We start from the raw sequence: 25,960 nt of genomic DNA, 5'->3' as shown, positions 1-25,960 counted from the left end.
AGTGCTGAGGAATCAGTCCGACAGTCTGCACCAGGGAGGCTCAAGCACAGAACAGAAGGAGACCTGCAGAGATGTCTGAGGTTGCACACAGGAATCTTCTGCCCCATTCCCATGCAAAAAAGGTTGGACAGTCCAAAAGCACCTGCCAGCCCTGCCAGCTGGGAGGTCTCAGCTCTGTACAGGCAGCTGCTGTCCTTGTTGCCCAGCTAACCAGCAACTATAACTAAGCAGCTAACCAGCTGGAGTTTGGGGAGCCAAGATGCTCTCTAGTTACTCAAAAGTCATCTTTTGGGAAGACTACAGAGTTTTACTTCTTTCAAGAAGCCCCATTCGTGACCTGGTGTGATGAAATTCTCTGTGTGCTTTAGTATTTCCTTGGTAAAACCAGCAAAAATGGCTCATTTATCTGTAAGGGACATTATGTGTTCATATAGAAAAAGCAAGCATCCCTTGGGAATTACCTGTGGTGGCTGCTGTTCCATTATTTTCTGTAGCCCTTCCTTTGGCAACAGAAAGGTTCATTTTTCAGGAACATTTTAGGTTGATATAGATTATCTGGAAGAAAAAGAAACATCACATACAACAATCAGGGTGGCATTGATTAAGTTTTTCTTTTTTCTTTTTTTTTTTTAGCTGTGTGATTTTGATATAAAATATGAAGCATGATTCCAGTAAACCACTTCTGAAAGACCCTTTGGCCTCAGAGATTATTCTCTTTCTGTGTGCTGTGCCTTTTAGAGCAATTTCATCCAGCCTTTATATCAGCTTCCACTGAATGTCTTAGAAATGTTAAAATCATCTAATTCAGCATTATTTGATTGCTGCATATCAATACAGAAAACAGTGCATTGCTACCTTCTCATCCTTTGTGCAAAAAAAAAGCAGCATTATTAATGAGAAAGGAAAAAAGGAAGTATGACAATAAATTCAAGAGGCTGTTCATTTAAGCAGCTTCTAAATGAAACATTTGCACTTTGTGAATAAATCTACATCCTGATGCCTGATACCTGGAGCAAATCTTGACATACCTTGGGTATCTTCATATTTGGGAGATAGGTCCAGTTTTAAGGGTAAATCTGCCACCTTCCACACATTTGGCTCTCAGTACTCTCTTCTCAACACAATTGCATCATAAATTCTGCACTCAGTAGTTCATGTTCCTGGAATGAATGAATACTGGGAAGGAAACACAGCAGAGGGAAAACAGATAGGCTATTTCTTAGCTTCCAGGCCCTGTGTGACCTATTAATTACAAAGCAACATTATGAAAGAATGCTGATATCCACATATAGCCCCCTTACCAAAATAAACTTTCTCCAGAATACACATACACCATTAAAATTCACAAATACTTTCAACATATTGAAATATTAATTTTAAATGCATTGCCCTAGGATAGTATAATAGAGGGTGAAGCATGGGAAAGGGAGAAGAGGTACCAGGGGTAGAAGTGCATGACAGAGATGGATAGCTCTACAGAAAACTTGCTCATTTTCCTGGTGGATTGGAAGATGCTCTCTCCCATGGAATAGATGCCTTTGCCACAGCAAGAGGGCTCAATACATCCATAACCTCTATAAAACAGCTAAATCCCAGCCTCAGAGAGTACCAGCTATTTTTAACCAGAGCTAGATTTAGTATTTTCAAGTCTTCAGATCATTTCCCTTTTATCTCAGACAGGCAGGTCAAGCCATTGTGTGGAAAACATTACTTAAGGTTTAGGGAGGGACTGGTAAACTGTTGTTGGTAGAGGAATGATGCTAAATTGTGAGATGTGCTTGTGACAAGGAGAAAGAAACTCTTTAGAACATCCTTGCTTTCCCTGACTGATAACCAATTACCACCATTTTTAAACCTGGTGGTTAGTTTATTTATGTTTTCAAGGTTGCTTCTGAAAAAAGAAAATAAAATAGAGACAGAAATTTGTGTTTAAAATGATATATCTCCAAAACTGATGGTATTTAGGATGCCCACCACTGAAAAGGTAGTGCTTGAAATAAATTGCAAGTGTGATGCATATCAGGGTAAGCCTCAGAATTTTCCCAGATATTCTGAAATGTCTGGAAAAAGAAATGGGTGCCTGGGGCCCTGCTTAGGCATCTGTTTGCCATATGTTTTCACTAAGGAAATGAAATAAAATGTCAGAAAATCTGCAAGAGGTAAAATGTAGGAGGCACCACACTAAAAATAGCAAGGCTTACATAGAGACTGGACAGCTGGGTCTTCATGGGCTCAAGATGGAGTTCAGCTAATACAGTTTCTACCAAGTGCTTCTGAAGCACAGTGCTGCTGGTCCTCACAGAAGCCATAGCTGATTCATGGATCTCCCCCAGTCCCAGAACAGGGAGGAAGACTGGATTGATTGCCACAATTGGATACAGGATAGACTAGAACAGCAGGTTAAAAAGTTACACGTGTCCGAGGTGCAGGTGTCAGACATGAAGAGAAACTTGTCATGACATGGGGTATAGCTATTGTGATATTACTCTAGGGGAGAGAATGTCAGTGTGTACTAACTAGTACAGACCACTGTCAGTGAAATAAAGCAAAATGTTGAGGGCTTAACTAGATGGGAAACCACTGGAAAGACAAAGGAGTTCAGGGAAAAAATGCTGAAGGGAACCTTATGGGAACAAAAGAAGAGAAAACCTGGAGCAACAAGTGGGAAACAGCACAGAAATCAGAACATAAACATGTACAGTAAGATGCATAACTGTATACAAAAGCTGTACACAAAGTCCATTAAACCAATTAAAAGCTAATATACCTGTGTCCTTCAGAAAACAGGCAATCCATAATATTTTATTGCTATTGTGGCTATCAGTGTTATTCCTCAACTCTAGATTTGGAGCTGGTGAAACTGGAACAGCTCTGTCAAAACTAATAGAGACAGCAGCTTGCACCAGCAGGGAAATCGGGTCTTGTCTGTCTGCACGGAACCTTTGTCAAGGTGGTGTGTGATAACATTGCTCTGCTGTTTCCTAAAAATAGAGTAACTGGCTGTGTCAGTCATGCAGTGTCAGCATGGATGTTACTAGGACTGGATGAAACATTTAGTCTTTTTGTTGTTATTCACAAATCTTTCACTAACTGATCTTCATTCCTCCGGACAGATTCATTTTTCAAGGACCTCACCTGAAAATTCAGAAGGAAAATATTGTCAATGCTTGTGAGTTGTTAACTGTGACTTTTTGCTGCTTGTGATGTATAATTTTTCACTTCAGTTGCATTGCAGTTTTTATGCTCCATGATGGGACACATGAATTATTATGCAAATTTAATCAGTGGAAACTTTAGCAACAACAATATAATTCACTAATAGGTGGATAGGAACCAATTCCTGAGTTACATGCTTTTAGTTCCATATAATGTGGTGTTTAAAATCCATGGATAAACGATTTGAAGTACAGGAATATGACTATACTGTATGAGGACAGTTGTGATTGTCAACCAGAGCAATAGCTGTGAACCAAAATAAAGTTGTAGAAGATAAAACAAAGAAGGTTTGTTTTACAAGACCTGCATTCCATGTAGTCATATTGATTATTGTTAGATGCAAGTGTTCAATTCTGTGTTGTAGGCTTCTAAATGAAACTTCTCATTATGTGTCCAGGTTCAGCATCTGAGAAACACATCTGTATTTTCCTATATTATCTTTCTGCTCTTTTAAAATATTTGGAATGCACTGGAAATTCAGAGGTCTTTGAGGTTTTTCCTGTTTTCCATGTTGTGTTTCCCTCTAAACTGCTTGATTTGTACATCTGTAATTGCAGCTGAGTCTGCATCATATTTTTATTCGTTCTAGATGCCAAGTTTTCTGGACCATCTACAGTGTTTTATTGGGCAGATTTATCCTCCTGCTTCCTTCTGAAATCAGAAGATAAATACTAATGAACACATCTGTCTTTTCTGAGCCTCCGTTCAAAATTGTAATACCTGTTTCTAACAATGGACCAATATTTGGTGCAGAAATTTTTTACTCTGTTTCTTGCATGTTCCTTCTAACTATGTTGCCCATTGATTTTTTCTGATAGCTGTTTTTAGCAGGGTAAATTTTTTTAAATTTGCAGTTTACCACTATTATCCTTTTCCTGCATTCTCTATATTTGTATTGCTAATTTTTTACTAGAACTTCTGCATCATCTATATTTCACAGTTTTTTTTCCTTCCCCAGCATGAATTCTTTTCTACTTGCAAATTTGCATTTTGGCTGGGTTTTTTTTAATACCCGGTAGAATGTTCTTGAACAATTTCCAGTTCCTATTAATGTTTCCCACATTAAATTGATGTTCCTAGCATGTTAAAGCAATAGAATTTCTTAAGCTTGGACAAATTGTCCCTTTCTGTTTCTGAGTGGTATCTCATTCAATGAAGCAGATGAGAGAGGGTTCTGGTTACAGGTAGCCAAACAGGCAGATCTTTACCATCTTAAAGTGTCTGTATTGGCTGCAAAATGCCTGTGAAGGCAATGGCCCAGTGGGATGCAGGAAAAAATAACAATACTTCACTAATATAGGTATGTAGTTTCTAAATAAATAAATATATGTATGTAGTTTATGCATAAATATGTGTATATTGGGGGTGCATGCTCAAAAAGTTTTTAGTGATAATGGCTCACAAAAACAAAAGTCGAAGCTTTTGTTTAGACCAGTGCTTGATGAGTAAGCACACTGTTAGGTTTCAGTGATCCTAAAGTCGTGATCAGCCTGCACAGCCCATTTCTGGCTTGTCCTGGCTACTGTCAGGATGCTTGGCTAGATGGACCTTCCCTTGGAACTATCACAACTCCTTATGTAGTCTTAATCCATGAAATTAAAACTTTCTGCAATTGTGGATCATCTGCAGCTTTCTGACAATATATGGGTTTTGATTTAAACTTCTTTGCTCCCTCTTCCCTCCCTATTGAACTACTGCCTTTTAAATGATCACAAAGTCATAAATCACCCTTGTAATAATTAGTATTGAAAACAAACCCGTATATGAGATTTTCTTTTTTTCTTTCCAACCTAGTCTGATAGTAATAAATACACAGTTAGTGACATCCTTTGCTTTTATGTTATGACATGCAGGTTTCTGTGACTGGTTTGGACTCCAGTGACTTGATGGTGACAGTTCTTCACAATATGGGGGGGGACTACAATTTGAGATTCAAATAAGTAGTCTACTTCCAAGGAGTTCCTATGGTCTAGAAATTTATGGGTTTAAAAAAAATATGGAGCCAATAACTAGACTCTTATTTTAGGGCAGACTGTTAGAAATGCTGTCCATTGCAGCTTCATGTCTCTCTCTAAGTGCAGAAAACACGGTAATTTTGGGAGGATTTACTTTTTAGGCCATCTTAACATGCCTTCTAGCCCTGCAAACCTGATGGGTTTTGCAGTCCTGGCTGAGTCAGATCGAAGCTGACATCTGTGGGCTTCTGTGAGGGATGTGGGAAGAACGTACTAAATATGTCAAGTTAGAGTCTCCCCAAGCAATTTGACGATTGTTAGTCCAAAAGCACCACTTTGGAAAAGTATGCTGACTCATGGCATGAGAGGGGAAGGATTTCTTTTTTAAAGCAATGGGCAGATATGGTAGGATCTCTATTAACTTCTTGACTTTCCCAAAGCTGCCATGCACAGAACCATTCTCTAAATGTCTCTGTCCATAAACGTAGTCTCCACACAGCAATTATAATATTTTTTTTTCTCTGTCTCTTTTCATTTATTGCAAATGCCTTTGAACCTGGAGGTGCCTATGGATGTCTCCAATTATGTAAGTGAAGAGAACTTGGCACAATGGGCCCCTTATTTCAACTGGGAGTTCTGCAGGCTACTCCTGCATATAATAAATAATATATGGCAAATATATTATGTGCAAATAATATATGGCAATAAGATTCCAAAAAGCACCCATGTCTATTCTTGATTCTATTTGATGCTATGGGCTTGCAGTAGATGTAAAAATTCATCCAAAGTATCCTGGCAGCAAATGAGTAAATAAGTGTCTATTAATATCATTGCAGACCTGTAAGGAAAGGACAGGAATCACAGAACCACAAAATGTCTTGAAGTTGGATGGGACCTTTAAAGATCATCCAGTTCCACATCCCTGTAATGGGCAGGAACACCTTCCACTAGACCAGGTTGCTCACATCCTGGCCTTGAACACTTCTAGGGGTGGGAAGTGGTCTTTCTTCTAAGTCTTCTTTCTACACTGAAAGTCTGCAGACAGGTCTCTGTGGAGCCTTCTCTTCTCCAGGCTGAACAACCCCAGCTCTCTCAGCCTCTCTTCGTAGGAGAGGTTCTCCATTCCTTTTATAATTTTCATGACTGTCCTCTAAACCCTCTCCTAGGTCCATGTCCTTCTTACACCAGGGACCCCATAACTGGACAGGAGGAGCACAGACAAGACCCCAACCTGGGAAAACCAGGTTAGTTTTAAGCTGTGTTTTTTGCTGTTTCTTCTCCCATCCACATGATCCCTGCCCCAGCCCAAGGAAGGGAAGGCACTGCAGAGGGAAGAAGTGAGTGTGGTGTGTTGGTGTCCCTACTGCTGGCAATTGTTCTGCAGTGTGCCAGTCACATATGCAATGCTGCAGCCTAAATGATGCAGTAGCCCAGACAGAACCAGGCCTTGAGCTGCAAGAGTAATGTAGTATGGAAAAGTGGAAAATGACAACACCAAATAGTATTTTCCACCATATTTATTAGATTTTGGGGATTTCTCCTGCCCCTGAGAGTCCAGTAGCATGATTCTGAAGCCTTTTAATGTTGCATTAACAACTCCATCTCATGGCAAGAGAGGCGGATATGGAGGCTTGGAGTAAAACAAGCATTTACAAAAAAGTCTCATGTTTCATAAGAGAATTTGAAGATTTAATTGAAGTTCATTACATTTATTTTTATTTGTATATTATCTATATTTATCTATGTCTTTAGTTTCTCGGGTTCAGCCATCCTTGTTAACTTACCTTGAAGAGTCTTTCACTGAATAGGTCCAAAGTGGGTGTAATTCTGCAGCTGATCGTGCGATGCATCCTGGTTCTCTTTCCAAAAGACTGAAGTGTGCCAGCCTGCCCAGTGGATGGAAATACTTTCCACTGTGCTTCCCTCAAGAGATCAGTTTAAAACAGAGCATCGTTGCTTCTGTAGAATTTGAACCCAGAGCCCTCCAGCTTTGGCATTTTATTTTCATGATTTAAATTTGTTCCCCAACTCCTTAATTTCAAAGGGGCAGCAGTCTACCAGAGTTTCCTTTAGCAATCAGACAAAAAGCAGATGTTCATGCTGAATATTGCACAGCTCTGTACAGCAGGCAGGAAACTTCATGTAATAAAATTACTCAGTGTGGAAATTCTTGACTGTGGCCCAGTTCACAAAGCCTGCAAAAAGTCCTGTCATGAGTTTGACCATGCCCTTTGAAATTAAGGGTAGGGAGAACAAAGTTAACATGAAAATAAAGTCCAAAAGGCTGAAGGCTCTGAGTTCAAATTTCTCAAAAGCATTAGGACTAGGTTTTAAAATTGATCTTTGCAGCGAACTGCAGCAGGAGGCATTGTCAAAAACTGGGAAAGCTGGCACAGTCCAGTCTTTTCCTCAAAAAACAGGGAGGCAAACATAAATTTCAGAGGCAACAGAATTTTTTTCCTTTGAAGGCTTTCTTTAGATGTTAAAGTGTCTGGGGGAGCACAGAGCTTCTTCCAATGGTTCACTTTTGACTTGAATGTCCAATTTAATTATTTTTGTTTTGGTTTGTTTTTTTTTTTAACACATCATAATGTTTATTTCAATAAGATCTCCTTATAAAGTATAGTAATTCTCCCCTGGTTTCAACTATAATCTCCTAAAAAGATGCAGTGATTTACCATCAAGACTGACTTTCAATTCTTTCATACCTTATGAGACATTTTTCCAGAATTTAAAGGTTTTTTGCCTCTCCATCACATAGGGAAAGAAGATGGTGATCAGACTCAGAATTTATTCTTCAAATACCCATTTTCCATTAATAATGTATAAAATTCTTTCTGTATTAGAAACAAATGATATGATTTCATCTGTAACAAAGATCATTCAGGTTCTTCCACTATTTTTCTCTTTCTATCTAGAAATTTGTAGTGCCTTGGACTATAAATATATTCTATCCAATTTGATTTATCATATTCCTTTCCAAATTAGATTTTTTTCTCCTTGGTTTTCTTTGGATGTCTTTTTTATTAGGAAGCCAGTTTGGTAATCAGCTGGGACTTGTCCTCGAGTGTGCTGCAGAATGAGAATCTTTTACTTTGAATGGTAGACACTTCTCTTTCTTACCCTGAGCATGCAAAATGAAATAAAACCTCCTTTCTTGCTGGTGATGCCATCACAAATTTACCTTCTTCCTTTATTAACAAAGGAATGCATTTTGCTTTTTGAGAGGCTCAAAAGTTCACTACCAACACAGGGCTTGATAAGACTTTTGAGATAAGATTTTCGGGCTCTAACTCAATTGGATAACCATAATACATGATTAGTCATAGTCATGGAATGGTTTGGGTTGGAAGGGGCCTTAAAGATCATCCAGTACAAAGCCCCCTGCAAAGGGCAGAGACACCTTGCACTAGACCAAATTGCTCAGAGCCCCATCCAACCTGAATTGTTCCAGAGATGAGGCATCCACAGCTTCTCTGGGTAACGTGTTCTAGTCACACAAACTTCAGAATAAGGAATTTCCTCCTAGTGTCTAATATAAATTTATCCTCTATCAGTTTAAAACCATTGTCTCTTGTCCTACCACTACACTCCCTGATAAGGAGTTCCTCCCCAACTTGTCTCTAGGCCTCCCTAAAGTACTGCAAGGCCACAACGAGGTCTCCTGATTCTTTCTTCCATGTGAACAAACCCAGTTCTCTCAGCCAGTTCTGACAGGGAAGTGTTCCATCCCCCAGTCATCTTTCTGGGCCTCTTCTGGATGCACTGGAGCAGGGCCATATCCTTCTTATATTGGGGGCTCTAACCTGAACACAATTATTTCAGATAGGGTCTCACTAGAGGGGAGGGAAGGATCACCTCTCTTAACCTGCTGGCCATTTTTCTTTTGATGCATCCCAGGGTACAATTGTCTTTCTGGGATGTGAGCACACACTGCAGGCTCATATTCAGTTTTTCATCTGTCAGTCTGGCTGGGTCCTTCTCCACAGGGCTGCTCTCAGCTGGTCACCCAGCCTGCATCCATGTTTGGGATTTACCCAAGCACAAGAGTTTGCACTTGGCCCTGTTAAACTTCATGAGGCTCACGTGGGTGCAGCTCTCTATATTATTGCATAATAAATTGTCCATGAATGCCTTTGATATGCTTGAATTAAAGTATTTTATATGATTTTTGGATGTTCATGGAACACAGGCTTCTGTAAACAGAAGGATTATAGTCTACCTTGAGCAAGATTTAGCATCTACTTTTAAAAGTAGCTTGGAAGATACAGCTAATCTTCCATACCTTTCCTTACTACTTTTGGACATGCTGATGTAGGAGCCAGCTGGTTGTACTGAAACTTGGACTAATTTGAAGTGGAAGAAATGGAGCTTAGCACAAATGCAGGTAGGACTGCAGTTGCTTCTTAACTGAGTGTGTGAGAATATAAAAGAAAGGTGGCTGCAAATCAGAGGAGGTATTAACTGAATCCTGAGGTCATGTGGGAAAAACCTGCACACAGAATGAAGAAGTCAGTCGTTAAAGTAAGGTATAATGAGAAATGGATAAAAGAGGGAAAATTATATGGGACTGCACTGAAAACATTCCAAGTTGCCAACCCTAATTAGTGTTTGTGAAATCCCTGACTGTTGCCATGGCAATAAATGTGATACTACAAATGCAGCATTCTGACTTCTTCACAGGATCAAGCAAAGTTGGAAAGGAGCAAATCCCTATGTAAACATCAATATCGTCAATTAATTAGGAAACACAGCAAGATAAATAATAAGAACCCATAAAAGGTAAATTAATTTCTGTTTTCTCCTTGCTAAATTTGAAAGTTTCCCCAGCATCAAGCATTTCTGTAATTCACTTTCATTCTATGGTAATGTTTTATCACAGACCACTGTGGAAGTTGTCATGAAGAGAATTTTTTAATACGTTATTTAGTTAAAGCCAAGTTTAACTTTAAAGACTTTGGTTTATTTGAGCTATTTCAGCTACTTAAAACCATTTATTTCATTAAATGTCACTTAGCAGGTTTATTTCTTTATTTATTGGTTTCTTTGAGATAAAATTGCACCTAAATAAGGCCCAAGTTCTCTGTTCCTTTTAGAAAAACTGATAAACAATGTAAAATGGAGCAGACAATCCTGAGTGCTAGTGAGTGGCACATACAGGACAACTGGGGATCAGTCCAGACAACATGGGTTAATGAAAGGCATGTCCTGCTTGACCAACCTGATCTATGACAAGGTGACTCACTTAGTGGTTTAAAGAAAGGCTGTGGATGTTATCTACCTAAACTTCAGTTTAGCCTTTAACACCATTTCCCACAACATTCTCCTGGAAAAACTGTCTTCCCATGTCCTGGATGGGTGTATTCTTTGCTGGATAAAAGGCTGTCTGTATGGCCAGGCCCAGAGAGTAGCAGTGAGTAATATCCAGCTGATGTCTGGTCACAAGTGATGTTCCCCAGGGCTCACTGTTGGGCCCAGTTCTGTTTAATATTTGTATCAATGATCTAGATGAGGAGAGCAAGTGCACCCTCAGTAAGTTTGTAGACTCTCACCAAGCTGGGTGGGAATATTGATCTACAGGAAGGCTCTGCAGAGGGATCTGGACAGGCTGGATCAATGGGTTGGGGCCAGTTGGGTGAGGTCCAACAAGGCCAAGTGCTGAGTCCTGCCCTTGGGTCACAGCACCCCAGGCAGTGCTGCAGGCTGGGGCAGAGTGACTGGAAAGCTGCTGATGGAAAAGGACCTGGGGGTGCTGACTGACAGTGGCTGAACATGAGCCAGTGTGTGCCCAGGTGGCCAAGGAGGCCAATGGTTTCCTGGCCTGAATGGGGAATAGTGAGGCCAGCAGGACCAGAGGAGGGATTATCTCCCTGTACTTGGCACTGGTGAGGCTGCACCTCAAACCCCAAGTTCACTTTTGGGTTCCTCAGAACAAGAATGACATTGAGATGCTGGAGAGAGTCCAGAGGAGAGCAATGGACCTGGTGAAGGGTCTGGATGGGAAGTGCTTCAAGCAGTGGCTGAGGGAGCTGGGATTGTCTGGGGAGAAAAGGAGGCTCAGGAGTGACCTTGTCACTCTCTACAACTGCCTGAAAGGAGAGTGTAGCCAGGTGGGGGTTGGTCTCTTCTAGGTAACAAGTCATAAGACTAGAAGAAATGGCCTCAGGTTGTGCCAGGGAAGGTATAGACTGGATATTAGGAAAAATTTATTCACTGGAAGCATAATCAAGCACTCAAATGGGCTGTCCAGAGAAGTGATGGACACCATCTCTGGGGTAGATGTGGCATTTGGGAACATGGCTTTTTATGGACTTAGCAGTACTAGGTTGACTGTTGGACTCGATCTTAAAGGTCTTTTACAACCTAAATGTTTCAATGTTTCTGTGAAAATATTAAACAATGTGAAAAAATGCCTTTTTTCCCCATGGTCTTGTCTTTGGCATGACTTCAGAACCTTGTACTACTTGAGTAGTTTCACTATACACACATAAGGATCTTGCCACATACATACCATCATTTACATCTGTGCCATGGTTTAACCCCAGCAGGCAACTCAGCCCCACACAGCCACTTGCTCACTCTCCACTGGTGGGCTCAGAGACAGAATCAGAGGAGTAAAAGGAGAAAACTCTTGGGCTGAGATAAAGACAGGTTAATAGAGAAAGCAAAAGCTGCACATGCAAACAAAGCAAAACAAGGAATTCATTCATCCCTTCCCATGGCATGCAGGTGTTCAGCCACCCCCAGGAGGGCAGGCCTCTCTCATGCTTGGGACTTGGGAAGACAAATGCCACCACTCTGAATGTCCCCACCTGCCTTCTTCTTTCCCCAGTTTTTACTGCTGACCATGACGTGCACAGAAAATCCCTTGGGTCACTTGAAGACAACGTCTTAGCTGTGTCCCCTCCCAACGCCTTGTGTACCCCCAGCTTTTATCACTGGCAGGGTGGGGAGCAGAAAGAGCCTTGGCTCTGTGTGAGCACTGCTCAGCAGTAACTAAAACATCCCTTTGTTACCAACACGGTAACAAGCACAGATCCAAAACACAGCCCCATACCAGCTGCTGTGATGAAAATTAACTCCATCCCAACCAAAACCAGCATAAGTTGCTTCTCTATAAAGAAAATACTTGGTTTTGTGGGGTTAGGTCAGAATCTTTATCTCATTTGACTTTCACAACCATATAACAATTTCAAGTATTTAAACTGCTTCTGTAATCAAATGCAGTCAGAACATTCCATATTATAAATATAAAGATGACTAATGTCAAAAAAGAAAACAGAATAAAATTTGCTATAAGTGTTTCCATTTGGCAAACAAGTTTCTTTTACTTTTATTTGACAAATCACTGCATTGGTAATACTCAAAAAAGCAGGTCTGGAATACAATTCTCAAATATGTCCTCTGCTCCTAAGAATTTGATTAACTGGCACTCCATTTATTCAATTACTACATCAATGGCTTGGCATTTTTAAAAGTTAATCCTTTTTGTCCATTAGTAATTATTATTTAATCCATATCTTGCAATATTCCTAATGGTTGGTTTCATTAATTTAATAAAGGACAGATAAGTATTTATTTTCTAAATACTATCTAGTTTGGTTGACAAAACATGTGATTGACCACAATTTTAAATAGTCTCATGGATGACTTCATAAGCAGGGTAAGAAAGGTCAGTTTGAATACCTGGGTTATTTTGAATTTGTCAATGCTTTTATCATGTTTTTATAATTCCATACAGTGGCAGCATAATGGAAAGAAAACGAAAACCAAGTAAGAGCATTCACTGGACACTAGCTCAGCAAACAGAAGGTTTTATTCCCAACTCTATGACTGAGATGCTGTATGCCCTTGGGTTGGCATTCTCCTTTTCTTTTGATTTTGTCTGTTTGGACTGGAGCTTCTCCTGGGTGGGTACTGGAGGTGCTAATTAGAGTAGGTAGCAAAATGGGGTCCTGATCTCTGTTGTGGCCTCTAGGTGTTGCTATAATACAAATAATTAATCAAAAGCCATATTTCAGTGTCCACAGAGGGTGTTGCCAATTTTTCCAAGAACCATGCTTAATTTTATACAGTTAAACCCCTCTCTCCCTTCTCTCTACAGCATAACTGAAATTTTAGCTTTCTTTATTGGGCAAATGAACCTGAATGTGAAAAGTAAAAATAGGAAAGCTGTAGAGATTTGACTCACCTCTAGTCAAAGTTCCTCATTTTTGGGTGCCTTTGTGATAGTCTCTTGTCCAAGGGTGGTTGCTACTAGAGGAACCTGCTATTATATTCCTGACTCAGCCCAACCTTCCACTGCCAAAATCAACCATTGGGTATCACATGCCTTATCAAGGCCTCTGCTGCTGCTGTGGTTTAGGGGTATAAGCACACAAGGCACACATAAAGACACAAGTGCAGGTTAGATCAGGACATAGACCTGTTCTCATGTCTAAGGACACAAGGCCCTAAAATAATTACTTGTAAGTTTAATAAGGATACACTTTGTCTTGTAGGGTGAAACTTCAGACCCTGGTGTGGCTTGATCTCAAGATCTGCATATTTTGCTCAACATGGGGCTAATATGCAAAACTCATTATAATTAACAATCTTAAGATTCATAGTTTAAATTTTTAAAAAACAGCATGGAAAAAAAAGCAGCCCAACAAGATAAACAGAAAATAATCTGGAAGATTATTTTGTTCTGTCACATTTCCAACAAGGGGCTGCCAGTGTTGCAGCCCAGCCCAGCACATCATTTGATGTAACCCCCAGCCAAGCAGCTCCTGCAGAACAGCCCTCACGGAGGTGTGCCAGAGCCATCAGTGCTCAGGCCATGCCCGGAATACTGGCAGATGCCTCTCAAAACTGCACTTGTTGGAAATGCATTTGTAGCCAAACAGTTTTGTCTGGCAGAGGATAAGCAATCCCTCCTGCAAAGCAGTGGCACAGTAAGAAAAGGAGCTGGATGCACATTCGAAGAAAATGATGCAGGTGCCTGCTGGAGCAATGCCTTAGCAGGATTTACTGAGGCAAAGGGTCTGAATACGGGATGGGAGCTCTGTCCTCGTTCTGGCTACACATAGGTGCTGTGAGCCCTGTAGCCATCCACTCCCTTCTCTGTGGCCTCATCAGCTCTGCATTAACTACAATCCCTTTTTGTCGTGGAGGAGAAATAGTGAGGGGTGAATAGTCTCTCTGCTCTGGTCTACATGTGGTTCAACCTCTGGGACAACCATGGTTCAGCTCTCAATATCTAATTGAGATTGCATAACCAGATACTGCAGGCATGTATTTATATAAAAGCTATTTTAATCAAAAGACTAGCCATTAAATTGCCAGTGTTCTTAAGCATGCTTCACCAATTTTTCCACTTTTAAGACTCAAGTAGACAATTTTTTTAATGTTTTATAAATGATAAAAAATTCACATCAGATTTTAACAGAATTAAGCATACTTATTCAACACACATGGGGCCTCTGAAAAAAATGTTATTCAATTTAATAATTTTAATTTACATTGTATATGTACATGAGCATTTCTTTCAACCCACAGGTTAACACCACAAAAAAAAAAAAAAAAAAAGAAATAAAAAAGAAAAAAAGTACTGTGGTTACTGAGTGAAGAAACTCTTGAGACACTGTTGTCTGAAATAAAAGCAAGGCACTCTCCCTTAACACCTGATATATTCCTGAATTCTGCCTAGACAAAGGCATGTTCACACTGAGAGAGCTCTAAGAATAGTAGTAGATTTATTCTGCATTAACTCTTTCTTTTACCACTGTGACAGGTCACCGGCTGTACTCTAGGATGAATCAGTGTATTGAAGTTGACATGAAGGACAATTCCACAGATGATGGGATTTGGGAGAGTATCACAGCTAAGACTATCTATGGAAGACTGGAGGACACAGACTACGTGAAATCTCACACGGGGCTCTCAACCTGCTTCCTCCCACTCACATTCCACTTAATAAATAAACCTTGCTCAACAAAAAAGCAATTTTACTGTACTATGCTGATTTGCTTGAAAATCCTCATTAAGGGCCCGCTCGCAAAAAGCTCCTCCAAGCCCTTGTCTGGCTGGTGCTCAGCACCTGGCAGGATTTGTCCCTAGATAAAAGCAATTTCTCAAGGGACCTTGTGTCTTACACAAGGAGACAAAAGCAAATATTCTTTTTTTGGATTTTATGTCTGTATGTTTTTGTATGCGCACATGTGTGTGAGTGTATATATATATATATATATGTATATATATATATTTAGTATATACAAAAGCAAATTCAGTCAAAATATATTTGTCTTGCTGGTCAGGCTTGTTACAGCAACCTACAAGAAACATTAGCTTCTCTGATATTTAATTATGCTATTATGTTTGCACATAAGCTTAAAAGTCAATACAAAAAGCAATACTTTTCCAAATATTATCTGCAGGTAAACCAGAAATATTAACTATAGTGATTAGAAGTCTGTTTCCCTATTGACACTACTATAAATCTTGATATAAGAATAATTTTTTCATAAAAGCACATCCAAACATAGTAAGTGATAAAATACCAGATTACTTTTTGAAAACCATACAGTGACTCGATATCTGGGTTATCCTTTGCAGCAATTAGGCAATTCATTTGGCATCTGTTTGATTGTATAATTTAATTTCCATATAAACAGCATAGTTTAAAAAAAGACAAAAGCTAGAATGTTTAAAGCTAACAAAAGATACAGTGACATCAGGTTGACATTCAAAAATTTCTTTAGCAAAATGACCAACAAAATTTTGACTTAATACAGTGCATATAAAGTTTTTTAGAACTGAACTTTTTAAATATTATTTGAATTTAGCAAAACATGAGCAAGATTTTAATATCAAAGTGCTAAACAGTACTGCCTTAGAAGTCACTGCAAATAAACTGTAAAATAACTCTGCTTGTGATTTGACAGATATTTTATATACAAATGGTTAATAAAAAGACACGCGCACACACACACGCACACAAATATAGGTATATACATATATATACATACACATTATATATATGTATATAGTTTTCCAACTGGTGTATCTGAGTCAGTGTGAACACCCCATTTAGTTATCATGTGTAACAGGGTTCCCATGAGCTGGCAGTCATTGCAATAAATACAGGCAAAGCCATTACAATATACCATGCATACAAACATTTATACAAATAAAGACACTATGCAACAAATTATCTCATATTAATATGGCATCAACAGTATAAACATACAAAAAGGAGTACGAACACGGAATGTTTAAACGCAGCCCACTATATCCTTCCTAGCACTTACATTCATACTATTTTACAAGACTTGCTTGTTCTTGAAAACCATCTTCTGTCTGTTTACTAACGAGTTGCTTGTGTTAGAAGTCTAGAACTGAACTATCCCTGATACTGACCCTGTATGCTCCAATCACTACTTACTCGGGTTTCCTTAGCTAAGGAACAACTGAGCCACAATTGCTCCCGTGTCTTCCACATACATTTGTCAATAAGTCACGCTACATGGAATCAAGTTTGGAAAACTCTGTCAGGTAAGTTAGTGCATGTAATTTTCTCCCTTGATTTCTTCTGTTTGTTTTCCTAGTAAAATAAATTAGTTATAAACGAGACTTAGTAAGACAGCACTTTAAAAAATTGCACTTGAACATGGGAGCTAACAGCCATTGTCATTTTGCTATATTTGATTTGTATGAAATGTTTAATTGAATGTACTTTGCTAAAAAAGTGAATTTTTGTTTAGATTGTGCTGATGTATGTGCCCTTGATGCAGGAAGTATGCTAAAAGTATCCTCACAAAACACATACTACCCTGGCAAACAACAATTTGCTGTTCTTTCAAACACAGCTTCTACAATTTTACTCCTCATGGACCATGAGGTGTTAAACAACAGATTTAAAACAGTCATGTTAACCTTTTACTGCTGCTGGGATAGCATTGTCCAAAAGTGCCATATTAGCCATTTAAAAAACCCAAATCACACAAAAGAAAACAAAGAACACAACCCCAAACCAGTAAGCCAGTAAGTTTCAGGCCTCAGGTTGTAAGGACAAAGCGCCAGAAAAGACCTCATGTTAGACTCGGAGCGGCTTTTCTGTTAAGTGAGGGCAGAAATGTTAGCTGTAAGTCACGATCCATTTGCCTGCTCTGGTGGGCGTTTGCCTCTCAGGAGGGTGATTTGACTCAGAAGGGTAAGGTGTCCAGAAACAGCCTGTCGATGATGGAAGGGGCCGGCACCAAATCTTCCAGTTTCAGGTAAAAGATGCGCTGCAGTCCCAGTGTGCAGAGAGAACGCAAGTCAGCCAGAACACCCAGTACCTTCGGCTCTGCAGACTCGAGCGGTTGTCCTTTGTTTTGGCAACTGAAAGTTAAGTGATCTTTCAAACTGCTTGTGATCTTGTTGCATAGCTCTTCCACTTTCTTTGGTTCTTTTAATCCATGTCGTTCTGCAAAGCCAAAGGGAAAAACCACATCACCAACCCTATCACAAATGGAGAGAAGGCGTTTTCTTAGGCGTACTCAGGTGCATACTCTGGAACTCAGAGCAGAAAGTGCTCTGAGAGTGTAGATTTCTCAGAACAGCTGGGGTTACATGGTGTCAGTTAACCTTTTTGCCACACAAAATAAGAGAGGGCAAGTGCCCTTTTCTCTTTATCTACTCAAACAGGCAACAAAGATGCTCAGTTATGATTGAAATTCTGGTACAAGGAATCCAAGCATCCCGTGTATCTGACATAATTTTCATGATATGAGACAGAATTAATTGGGTGATTTTCCAGCAAAACTATCACAGGAGGTGTTTTGGAGATTTCCGTGCTTCCCCACCAGTTGTGAATGCTCAATAACTATGGCAACCATTACTTATTCAGTGAATTCAAGTGGCGATCAATATCCTTAGCTAGCTCCATCAGCACCCGGCCTAGAATTCCACCAGGAATTTGCAGACACTCTTATAAGAAACTAAAGGCACCTTACTACCCTTTGTTATTTTGATCAGCTGCTGCTTTTTAGTTTATTCATCTTTAAAAGCTCTAAGATAAAAGAAGCCTGGAAGTTAACTATTTTGCTTTGAGTGAGCAATGCCTGAACAGCTGCTATGTTATCCATCACAAAAACCTCAGCACTCCTAAAAGGAAGGGGAGCTGGGGTTTGTTCCCCTTCAAATATCTTTTTAAAATACTACAATGATGTTAAATGCAGTCACAGTTCTTTAAGCATAAGTAGAATGAATCAGATTTGTGATTCATTAAGAGCAGGCTTTTTACAGGGGAAAGAATTCTGTGTTGTTTGCTATCACGGCTTAGTGGATAACAGAACAAAAGAAAATTCAACACAAAAATCTCAAATTTGTGATGTATTAATTTGCCTCTGACTTTGAAATACACAGGCAATAAGAAATGGCTTCACTGCAAAGTCATAATAATTTACATGTGAAATAGAATTGTGCTAGATACAGCCATCAAAGAAAATGCAGGTTATATTAAGTCAATTACATATATAAAACAATGAAAGCAGTGGATAAGGAGAAATTGTAGCAGTTCTTGTGTTTGATGCTTTTGCAGTCATCTCTTTCCCTGGGCCTCTCTCCCATCCCTGGCAGCCAGCAGCCACATTGTGCCCATTGTCCCCAAGTCTTGTTCCTCCCTGCCAGGAGGAGCAAGCAATAGACATGTCCTCTGCCAGTCCCCTAATGAACAGTGAAAAGAGTACAGTTCTCTTTACTTCCAGAAGCAGTATTGCCTGCACAGTGGTGCCTTGCCCAGCCTGTGTATATGAACTCCTTGCTCACACCTGTTTTGGCTTAGGTACTCTTTACCAATAAACCAGACGGGATTCAATGAGGGCAGTCAGAAATGCAAAGGTCTGTTTTTTCACTGATATTCACCCATTTTACACTTTTTTTTTTTTTTTTTTTTTTCCCCAACTGTATTTATTTAGGCAGAGTTAGCTCCTGAATAATACTGGTTTGGGATCAGAATCAGAGATATGCAGACATGGTCATCTCTGTCCAGAAGCTCCTGTGCTCTGTCATTTAAGTACCATCAATCTGTGCTGTTGTTTCAGAGCAACATTTATCCAAGCAGTGACATCTGCTTCAGACATCGTTTTCACCTTGCAGGAATTAAAAACCCTAGGTATTCTAAGTGCCTTGTTTACATTAAAACATGAGAAGTCAATGAATATTTAAAGCCTTTCCAGTAAATGGTGTATAGTGTAATTATGTAAGCTTTAACTATACAGGTCACTGAGAGTAAATACTTAGGCAGATTTTGCCATTAAAAATCTTGGCAGATAAATATTTTATACAGGTTGAAAAAGCTGTAGGGCTTTTTTATTTTTTTTTACCACTAGCCTACTGAGAGAATCTGCAGGACATTAAATTAATCTTGCAATCTTTGAAGAGTTCTCATCTTTTAATCTCTTTTGTTTCCTAGCTGTGTAAGTGAAGATATTTTTATAGATGTAGGGAGCTGGAATATAGAATGGATCCAAAACCTGACTACAAATTAGCTGAGCACATTTTCAAACTACTGCCTCAGTAGGTGAGTACCTTGCTGCAGAATATGGAAAATTATCTCTGGCTCTGGAACATGTAGCAACTTGGTTAGCATTTCCAGCCAGAACTAAACAGCTTGTCTCCCACTGACAAGTTCAGCAGGTTTCATGAAAAAATCATGTCTTTTGTGAATAGCCATGAAATGTACCGAGGCAGAATACTATGTGTACGAAGATTATCATATTAGTAGCTTACTTTACATAACAAAACAGTGGGAATTCAGAATTAAGAGATACTCTGTCCTTAAACTCTGGTGCTACAGTATTAAAACAGTCCTTGATAAACCAAATTGTCCTCCCCCGAGTGAAGTGCCATACAACGGCCTTCTCTACTTGCAAATCTCCACAAGGGTTAACTCCTCGTGCCTGGAATTGCCTCTAGGGGTTTCAGTCTTAAATTCCTAAGGCATCCATAGAAAGTCAAAGCCATCTATGTGGAAGCCCTTCTGCTAGGGAAGGACACCGCATGCACCAGCACTGCCCACTGCAGTCTCTGGTGTTAGAACATAACTGCTTTCTGAAGAACACACTCATCTAAGAATAGGCTCCTCTTCTTGGTAGACTAGGACTTGGTAGGTTAGACCTGGTAAGCGTCTAGGGCCTGATTTGCTCCAAGATTTAGATTTAACAGGGTTCAAATAACAGGACATATATTTTCTTGCCTTTTTCACACAACCAGTTCTGTTTGCATAAAGACCCACAGTCCTTCTTATACAACCTAGAGGGAGAAGAATGAGGCCCCTGGAGTAAGGATGTGCAGTGGAACTGAAGCTGAGTGCCTCTAATCATCACTGCCTTCCACAGGATGTTCTTATCCACATGGGAATTATAAGAGCAAGATTTATCCCAAGAAGTACAGCTGGTCAAAACAGATTTTCACTAACTGATTGAGGACATGTGTAAATATTACTGTAGTCAGACTTTCTTATATTGACAAAGGCACGAGTAAAGTGAATATAGTATTTCTCAACCTGTAACAAACCAAGATTAGGTTTTAGGATATCACTGATTTTTGAGGAAAAAATGGTGATATACAGCAAAGATGCTGTCAAAATGACCACTAAATGCCGCTAAAGCTCTGCAAACGTAGCTCATCCTGGTAAAATGAACACAGCAAGATTTTACACCTTTTTCCTTTTCCTGGGAAGCTGGATATGGTTTTGTGCTATCACTACACTGATCAGCAAAAACTCAACAGGAAGAAAGCAAAGAAATCCATCACCAGCTGTGCTAGTCCCTCTTTCCCTAACCTCTGACCCAAGGTAGATCCTGCCAGGGTCAGGCAAACCAAGCACTACCTTTACAGAAAATGCCTCTCAGAGAGCATAAGTACCTCAAAGATCCTGGGCTCTGCACTCTGTGTCACAGGGTGTCACTTTCTGTCTCAATTAATTCTGAGGTGTCCACAAACGCAACAGATGAACACTGCAGACTTAAAATAGCCTCTTGATTGTCTTGGTTTCAGTGTAGTTATGTGATTTTCTCTTCCCCCTTTACATTCCTCTTCCCCTTCAATAACTCAAATAAGCACAAGGCTCAGTTGCCTACAGCTTTCTCATGCACACACTGTTACACAGGAACATTGCAATTTGGCAGATCCAAGAGTCTCCTTTCCTGTTGCAGTCTGGCCCATATTTATCCTGTCTAACTCTCAGACACTTCACAAAGATCCCCAACCTTGGTGCACAGATCTCTCAAACTCCTCCTAACATCAGTGTAAGGATGGGCATTTTTAGATTATTACAATTTTAGGTGGATGAATCATCTTCTGGAGGTGCCCTGTATTCTGCATCAGCTGTACAAGGTACCTAAAGTCAGGTAAGATGAGTGGCCACACAGAACACCATAGTTTGCTCCCTCTTTTAAGAAAACCACAATATAACACGGAGAGTGCTGGTTGCTGTAGAAGCAAAGAGTTCTTGCCTCAACAAAGAGGTGGGAGTGAAAAAGGAGGAGTGAGTACTTCACTTTGACGCTGACAGTATTTCCCTCAGCTAAGTGGATGGGGGAAGGCAGACAATGCAATCTGGAGGGGGTTTTTTTTATAACCAACTCTCCTACACTCCTCCAGTCTGCCACCTGCTTGTGTGTAGACCCAGCACATGAAGCACCCACTCCAAAGGATATCCTGGCAAGAGGACTGAAGGATATCTGCTGCTGAAGAGTAGGTAAGTTTCAATTCCACTGGGAGGCTGGACAAACTCATGTGCAGAAGGAACTGCAGCAGTCATACTCTTTTTAGCCAGACTGGTCTCATTACTGTTTCTTGGTATGACTGATGGTGCTAAAAATTGTGTTTGTAAACTGGAACGGAAAGCCCAACAGCAGGAAGACAAACACAAACTCCTAATTAATTGAAACCTCACAATGTTCTCCAGTGGTCTGGTGCCAGTCTAACAAAGTGTTAGAAGTGTGAATAAGCCCAATATATACAGTGGCTCTGGGCTGGTCTGTAACACACTTAAAATAAAACATATGCTGAAAGAGCTTGGCTGAATGAGGGCTAGCATGCTCTGTACTCAGCAGCATCCCACTGAGAGTGTCAAGTGGGCAAAATAATAATGGTTTGATGTGGATAGAGAAAGGAAGGGGCAGAGAGGAAAACCTAATCAATGAGGAGAATGAGAGAGAGAGAAAACACTAGCAGTTCTCAGAGCAGGCAGAAATTTGAGGCTAAATTAGAATGTGCCCTTGAGATGATCTGCACTGGACTCAGTCTTTCTGTTTTCACACTGTTAAAAAAAACCTAACAAATGGTCATTTGGGAAGTTTAGGATGCATTTTCAAGCACAGGCTGAGTTAGTACCTAGTCTACTCTGCAAAGCTTCATCTTCAACAGTACCAAGTCCATCATGGAGTGACTGCGCAGGAACACTTGTAATCCATGAATACATTAAACTCATAGAAATTGTCCATGTGGAATTAACAATAGAACTTGACCCAAGATGACCAGCATTTCCTTTCCATGTTGGCGCTCTTCTTTAGCTCATTAGATGCTACATATCAACAGAATAAGTGGTCCAAAGGAGAAGAACAAGACAGACCTAATTTTTTAATTTTCTTAGGCATGTGAGGTGAATGTCATGCATTGTTTCCTACCTACTTTCTTCTGGGTGATGCTTAGAGCAACACTCATATGCTATGGAGGAAGTTGTGTCCAGCCTTTCTAAACCAACTAAAGGAAGTAAAAAAAGAGAAGAGAGACAGAGAGAGGAAGATCCTAAAGGAGCACCTTACAGTAAAAAATGTGTTTCGGCACAACAAGAGCTCTAAGTTAACTGTTTGCAAGCCTCCAGAGTAAACCAGATACCACTTTTTTCATTCTGGGTGCTCTTTTAGGTTGATACCTTATCTCAGAGGACCAGAAAATTCATCAGCAACCTGACATAATGCTTTTCCTTATAGGGAACATACCACAGATAAATAGATGGACTTTCTAATGAAATATATAATGCAAGATATGGTACATGCTTTTAGGAAAAGTAAGTAATGTAGTGAACTACATTGAAAAGAACAAATGACCCTACATGCCTATAGCCATGCATCCTATGCTGTCATCTGAAGCTGTGGTTGGCATAGGACATGGAGCTTTGCAGCTCCAAACAACTCTGCAGGGTTAATGGAAGGTCACTGGAACTACTGGAGCTGTTACTGGGGAGACAATCTGACATCTCAAAATGAAGGAATAGCCTTCACTGTATTCACTGAGAGTAAATATTTAGGGAGATTTTGCCATTAAAAATCTTGGCGGATAAATATGTCTTAGGACACTGGGACCAGTGGAATGTCTTTTAGACTCCAACACTGAATTTTACATTTATTCCCTCTTCCTTCACTGGGAGACACATGTTAGTTTTCCCTGTCACTCTTGAAGAACACAGAATACGAGAAAGAGAGTAGTGACTCCTCTTACTCTTCTCTCTTAGCAAAACTGCCAAAGCTTTGTAGTATACAAGAGGGTTTGCTTTCTAAGGACACATCTTTGTTTGGGCTAAGGACAGCACTAGTGAAATCAAGAAGAATGAATAGGTCATTATTCCCAGAAGAAATTCCATCTGGAAAGACAATTCTTGAATTCGGTGCCAATACTGTACAGCACCTAAGATGCTGTACAGTATTAAAAAAGGCTGCGACTACTACAGATCACAGGGCTGCTGTCTTTTCCTTTTTTTTGGTTAAGGCACCAAGTCATAAGTAATTTGCGTGATAATCAAGAAAATTTTGCTCAAGGCAGCATTCTGGTTTTGCAGTGTTGTTACTAAAGGCAAACAATTAGATTCACAAAAGAAAGCTTTCCCACTCCTTCTTATTTTGAAACCTAATGACATGGATATCCACCTGGAACATGGGAGAACCACGGTCAGATTCCCTTCCTGCTGAAATCAGACCAGAGATAGGGCCTTGGGTGTCCCTCAGACTACCATCAGATACAACAGACATTCTGTGGCCCATGAAACACATCAAGTTGTCTTAAGACAAAAGACAGTGGTAGTTAATAGCTAGATATCCTATGTTCCTGGGAAAGGTTGCTCTTCCTTGGTCTGACTCACAGAAAGGGCTTGAAGAGTTTGCTGACTACCCATTGCTTCCAGCAATCCGTTACAGGAAAAAAGGGTGCCTTCCCTGGAGATAAAGAATGGCACCTAAACCACCCATCTAAATCTAAGCCAAGCCTCAAAACAATGTTTAAAAATTTCAGACCTCTTCAGGTTTTATCTTTTCAAATTTTCTCTTTGTTATTTTTTCTCTTCTGGTGTGACTAGCTGAAAAGCCAACACATGTCTTGTCATACTCAAACTGCAGGGAGGAGAAAAGAAGCCATTTCTTATGGGATGCCACATCAGACCCAAATCTCAAGGCTTTCCTGAAGAAAATTTCAATACAGTAGCTAGAATCACCTGATTTCCTCTTACATGCTTTATTTTTAATATTGTTCATCATTATACAATGCTATCCATTTTCAGGTGACCAAGTTTCTGGCTGAGGCCCTGAGTTAGCTAACTGCCCTTGGACATCTGAAACCTGTGAATATAAGTCACTAGAGCTTTGGGCTAATTTAGATCACATGAAAATACATGCTGTCCTTAGACCAAATCAGCAGAGATATACCAGCCTCACAAAATAAAAGAATAAGCAGAAAACAACATTAATTTTAAACATCATCACACAGAAAGGAAAATCATGAGAAGCTTGACAAACAAAGAAAATCTTAAAGCTTCTATGTACAGAAATTGTCTCCTTTTAACAATTGCTTCTATTTGTTTCGAAACTTTGGGAAGACCAGCACAATATAGCAAACTCCTGGAAGTGTTGTGATCAAGAAAAGGAAGAGAGGTGGGATGTACCAAATTAAAACCTATTTCTAATTATCCTAGGGTGAACTGAACCAGACACTGAACAACTTTGACCCCTTATGTAAGGGTAAGCAAGCAGTGCTTAACTGAACAAATTACCATGTTAAAACAGAACATGGGTTTGTAAGAGGAGTAAGTTTCCCTCCTATACATTTGTTTTTTACTACATTCACTTAGTTTATTGGGAATCCTGTTCATCAACTTGCACATTCTCAGTTTCCAGGAGGATAATCAAGAACACAGTACCTATGGCTACCTAAAAACCACATCTCATATATAGTAAATAATCTAAATCACTCATATATGAGCATATATGCCTGTATGTATATATATAGAGGGGCAGCACCTATCCTTGATTTAGAGATATCTGAATGCATATACATACATAAATGCATTATGTATGTAAAAAAGTATGCAGACACATACACATATATGAACATATATATATAGGTGTTTATAGTACATATATATAAGTAGGTGTGAACATATGCCAGTGGATGAGAAAAAAATAAATTGGGAATGTTCTTTCTGACTTTAACATACCACTTATTTTGGGAATTTTTTTTTTTATACAGGGATTTTTTTTATACAGAGTAAAGCAGCTTCAATTAGTTATTCTGGTCTTAAATGTTTTATCAAAGGAAACAGAACCTGGATCTTAAAGTACCCTTTCCAACTGCAGAAGAAATCAACAGAAATAAATAAAAAACTTGAAAATGCTTAAGAAACAAAGAACTGCATATATACACTAACCCTTCACCAAAATGCAGGAAGGCAGTGTACAGTGCAAACTCTGAAACCAAAATCTTTGCTCCACAAATGTCAGCAGGAATTGGCCAATTTTATTTTTCGTATCTGTCACCGAGTATTTTATCTC

General features: G+C 39.6%; 1 protein-coding gene and 1 long non-coding RNA gene across 3 annotated transcripts in view; one reads left to right on the top strand and one right to left on the bottom strand.

The window, feature by feature from the left end:
- Nucleotides 1-15,505, top strand: part of LOC130249758 (uncharacterized) — a 29,128-nt gene extending 13,623 nt beyond the window's left edge. For both annotated transcript variants that reach the window (XR_008839852.1, XR_008839853.1), the window contains exons 4-7: nt 3,114-3,169; nt 5,734-5,757; nt 6,338-6,415; nt 14,947-15,505. This is a non-coding gene — a long non-coding RNA (uncharacterized LOC130249758). The remainder of the gene's footprint in view (nt 1-3,113; nt 3,170-5,733; nt 5,758-6,337; nt 6,416-14,946) is intronic.
- Nucleotides 15,506-15,789: 284 nt separating this feature from the next.
- Nucleotides 15,790-25,960, bottom strand: part of NR4A3 (nuclear receptor subfamily 4 group A member 3) — a 28,003-nt gene continuing 17,832 nt past the window's right edge. The window contains exon 8 of the mRNA XM_056484828.1: nt 15,790-17,619. Coding sequence (XP_056340803.1) covers nt 17,357-17,619 — 263 coding nt within the window. The 3' untranslated portion in view covers nt 15,790-17,356. The remainder of the gene's footprint in view (nt 17,620-25,960) is intronic.

Source organism: Oenanthe melanoleuca, chromosome 2, assembly GCF_029582105.1.
Source record: "Oenanthe melanoleuca isolate GR-GAL-2019-014 chromosome 2, OMel1.0, whole genome shotgun sequence".
NCBI classification, from domain to species: domain Eukaryota; kingdom Metazoa; phylum Chordata; class Aves; order Passeriformes; family Muscicapidae; genus Oenanthe; species Oenanthe melanoleuca.
The sequence above is the reverse complement of the archived record's forward strand: the minus strand, read 5'-3'. Positions and strand labels throughout refer to the sequence as shown.